Source organism: Achroia grisella, unplaced genomic scaffold (genome assembly GCF_030625045.1).
Source record: "Achroia grisella isolate CSIRO2021 unplaced genomic scaffold, CSIRO_AGI_Agris_v1 utg592, whole genome shotgun sequence".
NCBI lineage: Eukaryota > Metazoa > Arthropoda > Insecta > Lepidoptera > Pyralidae > Achroia > Achroia grisella.
In genome coordinates, this window is record NW_026712955.1 from 403,955 (window position 1) to 416,187 (window position 12,233).

The 12,233-nt window shown below is 45.0% G+C and overlaps 1 protein-coding gene across 1 annotated transcript; it reads left to right on the forward strand.

Annotated features, from left to right (window-relative positions):
- The first annotated feature begins 406 nt into the window (after positions 1–406).
- On the forward strand, positions 407–11,162 carry LOC131848791 (uncharacterized). Its single transcript, XM_059198727.1, has 2 exons — positions 407–4,617; positions 10,790–11,162. Exons 1-2 carry the CDS (start codon positions 407–409, stop codon positions 11,160–11,162), a joined length of 4,584 nt encoding a protein of 1,527 aa, XP_059054710.1.
- Positions 11,163–12,233: the final 1,071 nt, after the last annotated feature.

Below are 12,233 nucleotides of genomic sequence, written 5' to 3' on the forward strand. Positions count from 1 at the left end.
GTCTACGCCATATAGGATAGATAACGTCTAAGCGGTGTGTCCGCGGCTCACATCTCTTACCACCTAACGGTGTCAAACGGTCGGAGTGTGGGTTAACGCCATTGAGCGGTGCAGTGGGTGGTGTGTCACTGCCGGTTGTTGCTTGTTACCGTGGCGCAACCGAATAGCACTATTACGCCTGTACGTGTGTATCGTATAGCGGGGGCCGGACTGTAGGCACTGCCAAAGGGGTCGGAAAGTCCGAACCGGCCCTGAGCGCCCCGTCTGTACATACGCACCACTGCGGGGTAATTCCTACCCTCCTATCCCCATAGTCCATCCCCTCGGGTGTTATCCTGAGGGATTGTTAGGGACGGTTAGGTAGGTAGGGACCGGTAGGTTAGGGGCTTGCAAGTGCCAGAACACGATGCCGACTACGAGAAGCCAAGCCCCGGGAGCAGAGAAAAAGACCACGCGGGAAAATGAACAGACAGAAGCGTCCCCTTCAGAAACCACGCAGATGTCCGCGTCCGCCGCGCCGTCGAGCGCGCCACAGGCACAAGCCGCCCGCGCCGCGTTTACCTCGGACTCCGCACCGGCGCCACCGTCGCAGCCGCCGACGACAGATGTACGTCCGGCCCGGGCCGCGTCGGTGCGATCGCGCCGCTCTACCGCTAGCGGTATAGCTAAATTAAAGAGGCTGGAGTACGAGGCAGCGCTACAGATGGCGAAATTACAGGCTGATTTAATTAGAAAGAAGTTGGCAGCCGATGTCGCCGCGGTACATGAAGAGACCGATAGAGATAGCGTGTGCTCCGAGGAAGGTGCCGGCCTGCAACGTATAACGGATTGGTTTCAACGTACCGAAGTACGGGGGGAGCAGAGAATTAATTCCCCACCGCCTACGCAGAAAGAGCCAACAGAAAGGCAAGCTTCACCGCCGAGGACGCCGAAGCAAAGACGGAGGTCCCCCGCTCCTGAAGCCGGGATGCAAGAAGGATTCACCCGGTTGGCCAAAGCTATTGAACGAGCTGTGGACGAACGAGCGGATAGGGTAGCGCCGAGGCAAGCCCAAGATCTCCCGACCTTCAGCGGCGAAGCAAGTGAATGGCTAGCGTTTAAGGCGGCCGTAGACCAGTCTACAAAGACGTACAGGATCACACCAGCGGAGAACCTGGCCAGGCTGAGGGCCTGCTTACGTGGAAAAGCGAGAGAGACAGTCGCAGCGTTACTCGTATCCGCTACAGAACCGTCGCAGATCATGAGGACGTTGGAGCAGCGGTACGGCCGGACAGAGGCCATCATCGACCGCGCCCTCAAAGATCTGAGAAGGATGCCGGTAATAGGAACATCGACAACAGAGGTGATTGACTTCGCCATTAAACTACAGAACATCACCACCATCGTCGCGGATATCGACAGGGGGGCGAGATTCCTACATAATCCCGCGCTTGAGAGTGAAGTGTCAGAGAAGCTGACCCCTCACTTACAGGTCCACTGGTGTCACTACGCTGAAAAAAACAAGGAGGACACTAGACCTACGATCATCAAGATGGCAGAGTTTTTAATGAGCGAAGCCGATCTCATGACCCGACATCTGCGAATAGCATCACCAACGAGACGAACGAGCGCGCTACCCACGAAGCAGCCCCCGAAGCAACCCACTAGGCAACCCATACCGAAAGCAACGATGTCGGCACCTCGGCGACAGATGACGGATCGTGGCGCGGCCGTATACGCCGCCGTAGAAAAGAGCGAACAGAGTACCGAATGTCTCTGTTGCGGCGCCGCACACGTAACGCCGAAGTGTAAGAAGCTGAACGACATGTCGTTATCGGACAGATGGGAGTGGGCGAAAACAAATAAGATGTGCTTCCAATGCATGAACAGCACGCACAGAAGGTTCAAGTGTAAGGCACGCAAATGTGGTGTGAGAGAGTGTCGTAAGCCACACCACGCCCTGCTGCACCCCCCAGAAGAACCGCCGAAGCGGCAAGAGGACACCGCGATTACAGCCGCAGCACGCTTGCCAGAGAACAGCCAAGTGTTGTTAAAGGTGTGTCCCATCATCGTGAAAGGCAAGACGGGACGCGAAGTAGAGACGTACGCGATGCTAGATGAAGGCTCGACGGTTACACTCATCGATGCGGAGATCGCAGAACAGATCGGAGCCGAAGGTCCGACGCGATCTCTGAGAATTCAGGGAGCGGCCTCGAGCTGGCACGAAGCCTCAAGCCGAGTGGCTGATGTCATCATCAGAGGGCGACACCATACGGACGAAGAACACTCGGTGAGGGCGCGTACGATCCGGGATCTCACCCTAGGAACGCAGCGAGTGAACCCGGAAATACTCGCGTACGGACACCTGCGACAACTCACTTGCGAGCAAGTGTGCTACGAAGATGCCAGACCCAAGGTCTTGATCGGGTCAGACAACTGGCATCTGATTGTTACGCGGAAGCTGCTCACAGGAAGGCACAATCAACCCGCAGCGTCGCTGACACGACTGGGATGGGTCATCCACGGAACGGTACCCAGAAGTGTCGTGGAAGACGAGGAACATGTCCTCCACGTGCGGTTGACACAGCGCAACGCCGAGCCAGACATGCGGCATATAGAGGGCATAATAAAAGCGCATTACGACATCGACGCGTTGGGTATATCGTCGAAGAGATTACCCATTGCTAAGGAGGAGCGCGCCGTCGCCACATTCAACCGCACAGCGACGAGAGTGGATGGGCGATACGTCGTAGGATTGCCGTGGGAGAGAGATAACGTCGCTCTACCTCCCAGCTACGACATGGCAGCGAGCCGACTGAGGGGAATAGAGCGGCGGATGGATCGCTCTACGGAATTCCGGCTGGCGTATACCGCGGAGATAAACAAGTTGTTGGACAAGGGTTACGCCGAGAAAGTAACCGACGACCGGTTCAACAACGACCGCGCGTGGTACCTTCCCCATTTCGGAGTGACGAATCCGAATAAACCCGGAAAGCTGCGACTCGTATTCGACGCCGCGGCCCGTTCGAAGGGAATGTGCTTGAACGACGCACTGCTGGATGGGCCAGATATGCTACGGTCGCTTAACGGTGTGTTATACCGTTTCCGCGAGAAGCCCGTAGCTATCACGGCGGACATACGAGAGATGTTCCTGCAGATTAAGATACGGGAAGAAGATAGAGCAGCACAACAGTTTCTGTGGCGAGGAGATGACAGGATTAACCCGCCGCAGAAATACGTAATGACCTCAATGATTTTCGGGGCGAGGAGCTCACCGTTCATCGCACACAGCGTTCGAGACAGGAACGCGGCAGAGCACCGAGAGTCGCACCCGTCAGCGTACACCGCCATAACAAGGAACCACTACATGGACGACTGGGTCGATAGCTTTGACTCCGAAGAGGAAGCAGCCCGCGCCATACGAGAGGTAGTAGAGGTTCATGGCGGGATAGGATTCACGCTGGCGGGTTGGAATACAAACCGACCGAGCCTGCTAGAGAATGTGAGTGAGGACCAGCGAGCGAGGACGCCGAAGGAACTGGGAGCCAACGCACATCCATACGGAAAGACATTGGGGTTATTGTGGATGTCAGCCGAAGACCAGCTGGCGTTCAACACCGGCATGCCACGCGTCCCACGAGAAGTGAAGCACGGCACGCGGATACCGACGAAAAGGGAAGCCTTAGGAGCGGTGATGTCATTGTTCGACCCGCTCGGGCTGCTGAGCCCTTACACCATCACGGCAAAAATCATCTTGCAGGCGCTGTGGGTGCAGAAGGTCGAATGGGATGACTCTCTGCCCGCCGAGGAAGCGCGGATGTTCCAGGAATGGAGAGATGACTTAGCCTATATAGAGGAACTGAGATTGCCGCGATGGTATGGCACGAACGACAGCCAACGGTCGCAACTGCACGTATTCACGGACGCAAGCGAACAGGCATATGCCACAGCCGCGTATTGGAGGACGGAACGCGAGGATCGTAGCGTTAACGTCGTCCTGGTAGCAGCCAAAGCGAGGGTAGCGCCCATGAAAGCGCAGAGTATACCCCGGATGGAGCTTCAGGCGAGCCTGGTAGGACCCCGACTGGCCGCTGACGTACTGAAAGGACGTCGTCGCGCGGCCGAAGTCTTCCTATGGACGGTCTCGAAGAAGACGCTACATTGGACTAGGAACGACACCGCTCGATACAATCCACACGCGGCCCGCCGGATGGCAGAAAGCGCCGAACATACAGAACCAACACAGTGGCGCTGGGTACCGACCGCCCACGACGTAACTAACGACGCGACCCGCGCGAGATATACAATACGGACCGCCGCCGACAGATCCGTCGGGCCGGCGCTTGTATACGCTCCAGAGAAAGAACGACCCAAGGAAAGCAAGCCCGTCCCTGCAGAGACAGTAGCCCGTGCCCGGGCGAAGGCAAAGCCCGTAATGGACAGAATGCGGTTCTCCTCATATGACCGAGTGAGGAGGACCCCGGCACAGGTGCTGCTGCTCGCAGAAGAATACAGGCGACGGGCATGGAAGCTGGGCCGGGAGCGCCCCGCCGAAGCGGGGAAATGGGTCAAGTGGCGTTGCGGTGAACGCGGACGGACGGACGAACGCGAGGGAATTTTTCGAAGGCCGACCCGAAGGCTGGTGGTCCTCCCTAGGGATAAGGGCTGCGAAGATCTGCGCCGGGGGAGGCTGTTGCGGACCACGAGTCGGCATCGAAAATATGTAAATAAATTTGTGTATAAATTTGTATTTTTCCAGTGTTTTGACTATTGTTTAGGTTAGACTATTGTTTGTACCATATACCCTTTGTAGCGGCATAGATACTGTGAATTCTATGTCCGCCCATTGTGTAAATTCTTAGGGATCACAGCTTTAGTGTAGCCTGAACATGTGGCATTTAGTCGCACGTGGTTTTTTGTAGTTTTTTGTATTGTTACTATTGTATTTAATTTTAAATGTGTGCGTATTCGCTGTTCCGGCCCGTCGGTCACCGACATGTGCAGGAATTGTCGGGAGGGTGGGACGGCCGACGCGCACAGCTCGGCGGGGGTGGGGAAGGACGCGCTCGGGCGCCCGTAAAAGGCGGGTTGGTTCTCGATCGCGCTCTCTTACGCATACGCCACCGACGAAGAACCACCGCCGGCGCAACGACCAAGAAAACCCCACTCCGGCCGGCCGACCCATAGAATAAGAAACAAATTGAAATACAGTCCACATATTTTGAAAATCGAAGACCTTTTAATTGTGTACCCCACAATGTGGTAAAATTTAGGTAAAAAAATTTAGGTAAAATTAGCTTATTTTTATTGCGTAAGTTTCTACTTGTACAGTCTTTAAGTTTCTTGAAACTATCTAAGTTTTTCCTTGTATACATAATATTTTCATAAATGTACTGTGAGGCAACGGTGTGTGTTTAAAGCATTGACGTAATGACTCTCTAGAACCCATACCATAAATAGAACGTATGGCTCTCTTTTGTAAAATAAATATAGTATTTATATCGGCAGCTTTACCCCATAGCAGTATGCCATATGACATAATGCTATGGAAATAACTAAAATATACAAGTTTTGCCGTCGCCACGTCTGTTAATTGCCTTATCCTTCTAATTGCATAAGCAGCAGAACTAAGTCTACTGGCTAATTTTGAAATATGGGGCCCCCATTTAACTTCGAGTCCACTGTTATTCCTAAAAAAACTGTATCATTAACAAAATTTACTATTTCATCATTAAGCAATAGCTGCGTATTTACTTGTTTTACATTAGGCAGCGTGAATTTAATGCACTTAGTTTTGTTGGAGTTCAATAATAGATTTGAAGAGAGAGATTTGAGAAGTGGTTTTTCAAGAAGGGTATATTAAGGTCGGCAACGCGTATGTGTGTGTGTTTCAGGCGTCCATAGGCTATGGTAACCGTTTAGCATCAGATGGGCCGTATGCTTATTTGCCACCTAAGTGGTATAAAAATAAAAAAATATATGCTTTGAGAGCTCATATAGCAAGGCTTGTGTGTGAAAAAATCTACGCAGTAGTTTTTGGTTGGTGCTCTTTTAAATATGGAGAGCCATAAGCAGAATTTTCGACATATCTTACTGTTTTACTACAGAAATGGCAAAAATGCTGTTCAAGCCAGAAAGAAATTGACCGACGTGTGTGGAGAAGGTGTGTGAACAGTACGCCAGTACCAGAACTGGTACGCTAAATTTCGATCCTGCAATTTTTTTTTTAATTACAATTTTCCACAGCATATTCGTCCGTGCCTTTTTTAATTTACTTTAATTTCCACTTTTGTACAACTCCAGCCGAGATGTTACAATTTGCCTAACAGTGACACCGAGGCAGTCCTTATCCGTCTGGCCCAGAACCACCGCTGGCCGGCCGGGTGAGTTGACAACATGCAGTGTCACCCATCTTTATTTGGAGGATTAGATTTATCAATATGCATATACAATTATATAAATCTTACACTACTACTAATTTCACAGTTTTCATATAATTGTATATGCAGTGTAAGAATTCATAATGTGTATTGTTACATTATGAATTCTTACATTGCACAATGTAATGAAATCTTATTCTAACACTATTTTCAAAGTTCACTATTTGTTATAGTCCAGGTTTTGTTTAATTATTGATTGTTTAATTTCACAGTTCACTTTTTGTCGTAATTCGGCAATTTTTTTTTCCCTTTCTTTTCCTTTTTTTTTATTATACTTTTAGCGAGCATGTTCCGGCCTTTCCAGTCCAAAGCGCCCAGCGATCCGGCAATTTTGTTGTTGAAGATATACTTATACTATATAATGATAAACAAATAATATATGACATAGTTATGGACAGTCGACTGTTCATAATTACGTCATATTTTATTTGTTTTCGAAGACAGAAAAGAAATATTGGTTTTTTATTATTATTATTATTTATTTGTTTGTTACTATTTTGTTCTTTTATTTATAATTTTTTTTGTATATAATGATTTCATCTCTAATTTAATGAATTGTTTTTTTTATTTACGTTTACCTTATATAATAATTTATATGCAGTCAACATCGTTTTTATTGTGTTGTGATGTGTGATGTAATAAATGTTATTCTAATCTATTCTATTCTAAATATAGATCTTGCCAGTGACTCACTCATCATCATGATCAGTCCACTGCAGTCCACTGCTGGACATCTTTAATGATAACTGTTTAATACCGCAAGTCGTGTATAGTCGCGTAACAAACAAATATTTAAAGACATAACCTAAGTTTGTCATGTACAATATAATATAAGTTGGAATATGTTCGTACGTCCGCATCTTACATTGTATATCCCATTTTACGTGAGCAAGTACTTTTTTTCATGACCTCAGTAAAACTTAACTGTACGAGTAACAGGGCAAAGTGGCAGTAAGACTGAGGAAAATATCTAAGTTCGCACTACTTTATAAAGTTAAAATGATCATATCTTATTTTATGACATGCCAGTATTTTAACTCCCACGTTTTAGTGGGTCGTGTGAGATTGAAAAATTTTATTGCCCATTTTTATGTTTAAACATCACGACGTTTATGTCTCTGAGGGGGATACGTAAATCTGAATCAGAAATATTATTCTCAATATAGAATAATCTCAAATTCTGATTTTAGTACTAAAATTAGCTATGACGAGGTCGAGTGGTATGAGTAGTCACGCTCACTAAAATGTCCAGACATGTGGCGGCGTAGTGGGCCGGGTCATTGGGATTCCTAAAATATGGTCGAGCGCAGTGATGGCTGGCTCATCCGTCATACTCGTGAACGAGTGCTGCTTGTAGGAGCTGGTCTGCTCTTATCACTACGACTGATTTTATCTTATTGTGTTTTATATTTGAGCCTAAATAAATTAGTGCTGGTTGGTAGTTTGCATTCACACGTTTCGACTTGTAAAATGTGAACTTACAAGGATTGTTTAAAAGAGCAACACACAAGTTTCTTGCTCATTCTTCTTGTGATGAATCTGCATTCCGAATGAGTGGTAGAAATAGAAATAATCTTTATTCAAATAAACTCATTACAAGCACTTTTGAATAGTCATATTTTGATTCTACCACTCATTCGGAATGCAGATTCATCACAAGAAGAATGAGCAAGAAACTTGTGTGTTGCTCTTTTTAATAGATGTTTTTTTTTTTATATAAATAATTACAGTATAACAAGTCAGAGGCATGCGATAATCAACATAGAAGTCGCTACGCACTCATTATTAATGTAATCAGATAATATTGTCAGTGCTATAGATTTAAAGTTTTTCTATAAAAATCGTTAACGAATTCTTCAATTTTATAGTAAGCTTTTTTGCAAAGGAACTGTTTTATTTGACATTTAAATCTTTTTTCTGGCAGATTTATAACAGACTCTGGTATTTTATTGTAACAGAATGAGCGGTAGATTAAAAAAAATTGTTATGGCTATTCAAAAGTGCTTAAATTAATTTTATATGAATAAACGATTTTCTATTCTATTCTATTCTATTCTATAGCAATACAACGTTTGCGGGGTGCTATAATTTCATGAAATTGTCGACTTGTTTACAAACCGTTTTATTCTCATACTAACTAACCTGACAGAATGTTGTGTCTCAACTATAAATGATTTTCTATTCTGTTCTATTTAAATTATATTATACTAAGCAATAAAAAACGAATATTTATTAAGAGCTAACGAAAAATGACCATTTTTCTACAATCTTTTAAATAATCTTGACCTATTTAGAACTGTAGTAAGTTATATACTAGAACAGGTACCAAATCTGGATCAGCAGACTTCTACCAGATTTGGTTGGGTAGGGAGAGAAACACAAGCGAAGGTGAGTGTTGACGTATGTACGACGTACGTTGGCAAAGGTGCAGCGTGAACAGAGCGGTTTCAGAGGAGCTTCCTCCCGCGTACACTTAGATTGTGGAATGAACTTCCTGTTGAGGTTTTCTCACGAGACTACAGCATAGGGTTCTTCACGAAGGGTATATTAAGATTAACGCGCATGTGACACCCCTGGTGTTTCAGGCGTCCATAGGCTACGGTAACCATTTACCATCAGATGGGCCGTATGGCTGTTTGCCATCATAGTAGTATAAAAAAAAGGTGCCTATACTTGGGTCAAAAGTCCCGAAAACTGCCTGCCAGTTTTCCTATCAAATCTCAAAATTTGAACCGAAACAGCTTACGAGCTGCTTTGTGATACAGAATGTACCTTAGATGTTTTTAAATCTGTAGTGAAAATGCATTCTGTCATCGTTACAATTAAAAGAAAATAAAAATAGAGTGCAGAGAAACTTTGCGCCTAAAATCATATTCAGATTCGATGCTGCAAAGTCAGAACAAAATAAAATTTGAATAAAAATGGACATGCAAAAGTTTATTCATAAAGAATTTGAATAAATCTATTTGTAGTGAAAAAGTACGTTTTGTTTCGGGAAAGACATATTTTTGTCGCTAGAAGATTAGTCTGGTGAACGCGGTAGTATTCGATGATATTCAGTAACAACTATCTGTTTTCAAGTTTGATTTTAGGAGGTAGGCAGAGAGAACCAAATGCATTTGGTTCTCTCTGCTTTAAACAAAATTTTGCTTCATTCACATTCATTATTACATCTTTATAATTATCAGATCGTCACAATCACAGATGCGTCATCCGAACTTTCTTAAAGGGGAGGGGGGGAGGTAGGATGGCGTCTCAGGGCTAGCCCTTTTGCCCAGTTCAGTTCAAGATCAGGAAACTGGAAACTACAATATTTTTTATCGTAAACCTTTCATGTCCCCTTTCAATCCCTTACAATCCTTTTTCGCAATAAAAAGTAGCCATACCGTTTCTCAAGGTCTGGACTATCTGTGTATCAAATTTCATTTAAATTCGTTCAGTACTTTTGGCGTGATAGCGAGACAGACAGAGTTACGTTCGTGTTTACAATATTACTAGCTATTCGCCCCGGCTTCGCTCGGGTGTACATATATTATATATCTAAACATTCCTCTTGAATCACTCTGTCTATTAAAAAAACCACTTCAAAATTCGTTGCGTAGTTTTAAAGATTTAAGCATACATAGACGGACAGACAGTGACAGCGACTTTGTTTTATACTTTTTTTTTAGGACTACTCTAATGCTGTTGGCCGCAGCTGGTCTTTACAGCTTTATCGGATGGTAGGGGGCGAGTGCAGATGCCACTCCAAACCCGCGGAAGGACTTATGGAGCGGCTGAAGGCAAACTCCCGCCTGACGGATACGGACGGAGACTGAGGGCACCACTAGGTGTTCGAACCGCGGCTCAGGCCGTCGTAATATCGATCCCCGTTTGAATTGGACGAGGACCGATTGGAGGGGATGTTTTATACTATATAATAAACCCAAGATGGATTTTCAATTCCATTAAAAAGTAGATCATATACAGCTCAATATCCAAGAATCAACTTAAACCGGACAAACAGACTTTTAACGTTATTCCTCAATACAGAAGGTGCTATTTCATATCATCAGAGATGGGTTGTCATTTAAAGTAAATTGTATGAACACCTCTCGCCGTAATCTCAAGACGCGGCTAATGGAGGCCGACCCTCTGTGATATATAGGTAGACCATTTTAATGGGACCCTTTGATCGCAATGAATTCCACTGCGGTTGGCCATAATCCATTCTAGAGGTTCATTATCTATTCATTTCTCTCTCGAGGTTTTAATAAAGTCATGATGATACTATCCTAGCCTTACGATTGTGGTTGGACCATACGATGTGACGCATTCATTGCCTCAACGCCACGATTTATTTTATTTATAACTATACCCTCACGGCTCAGAAACCTGAACTGGCTGACGGGCAGAGGATCACATGTAACCATGGAAAACAAGATACTCATTTATAAAACCATAACAAACCCAATCTGGACATACGGCATCGAGTTATGGGGATCAGCAAAGAATTCCAACATAGAGATTTCGCAACGGTTTCAGAATAAAGCACTCAAAACCAGAACTGCTGCACCTCTATTCATTAGAACAACAGAAATGTACACAGGAATGAGAACAATCAGAGAAGAAATAGAGCACAGAACAAGAGTATACAGAGATCGTATAGGGGCGCATACCAATATCCTTGCAACAGCACTACGAGACCAATTGATATGCAGAAGGCTTAAGAGACTCCAAGCATGGGATCTTATTCACCGATGAGACAGTTTCCTCACTCGAGGTATACTTCTCTCCCGTCAACAGCCCCACAACCAATCTGTTAAAGGCTTGGTAAGCTGATTGCAGGATAAAAAAAGAAACTATACCCTACATTAGTCTTCATTTAATTTTTTCGTTCAACTCTTAAGAATCGTATAGCATGTTATCTTTAGGTGGGCAATGGTGTCTGAGATACAAGTTAGGCCTACTTTAGACTACTGCACTGGACTTGATATTAAATAGTTTTTATAGTTTTAAGAACTAATTTTCAAAAATTATTAAAATTGCATTATCTATCGCATAATCCCTATAATAGAATAATATCACGTCCTCTCGTCCATTATTATGAAGTATATGTATGTATATTGTATGTATTGGTGTGTGTTATGTTTATAAAATGTTTGTTTATCTATAATTGTATAATAAATAGAGTGTTTAGTGCGCCTCCTACCTTCTCTCTTTATGTAAATACTCTCTGTTAGCACCGGGTTGTCTGTAAGGAATTGCTGATAGCGATAAGACCGCCTTTTGTAAAACATTTATTTTCATTGTTTTGTACTTACTGTCCTATGTTTATGTATGCGCAATAAACCGTTATTATTATTGTTTCTAAACTTCAAAAAATAATTCTCATCTCCCCTCTTAAGGAGAGGAGATGGCAACTTACCCCCGGCAGAAGACAGTCGGCCGGGGTTCAGGGCCCCAGGGAGAGAAACCGGCGTACAATGCAGGCAGAATCTAAGAGCACCGCTTTCTGCATCTTTCCCGGGAGTGAGCCGCCCCGGAATCCCAACCGTCTGAGATGTTGTTCCAGACTGGTTGGGATAAGACCGTTCACCGACATAACGATTGGAATGATTTCGGTGGACATCACCCCCCACATTTCGGTCACCTCGTGAGCCAGGTCGAGATATTTTCTCTTTTTCTCAGTTTCGGCTTTCACGAGGTTCTCGTCATGCGGTATGGTGATGTCCACCAAAAACACCCTCGAAAGTGCCCGATCCATCACTACGATATCAGGTTTGTTCGCAAGAAGTTTTTTTTTTCGTAATTACACACATATTATATATAGAA

Coding starts and splice junctions, on each gene's coding strand:
- LOC131848791 (XM_059198727.1), top strand. CDS start 407: ATGCCGACTACGAGAAGCCAAGCCCCGGGAGCAGAGAAAAAGACCACG. Junction 4,618..10,789: donor TTTCGAAGGCCGACCCGAAG/GCTGGTGGTCCT, acceptor CTCACGGCTCAG/AAACCTGAACTGGCTGACGG.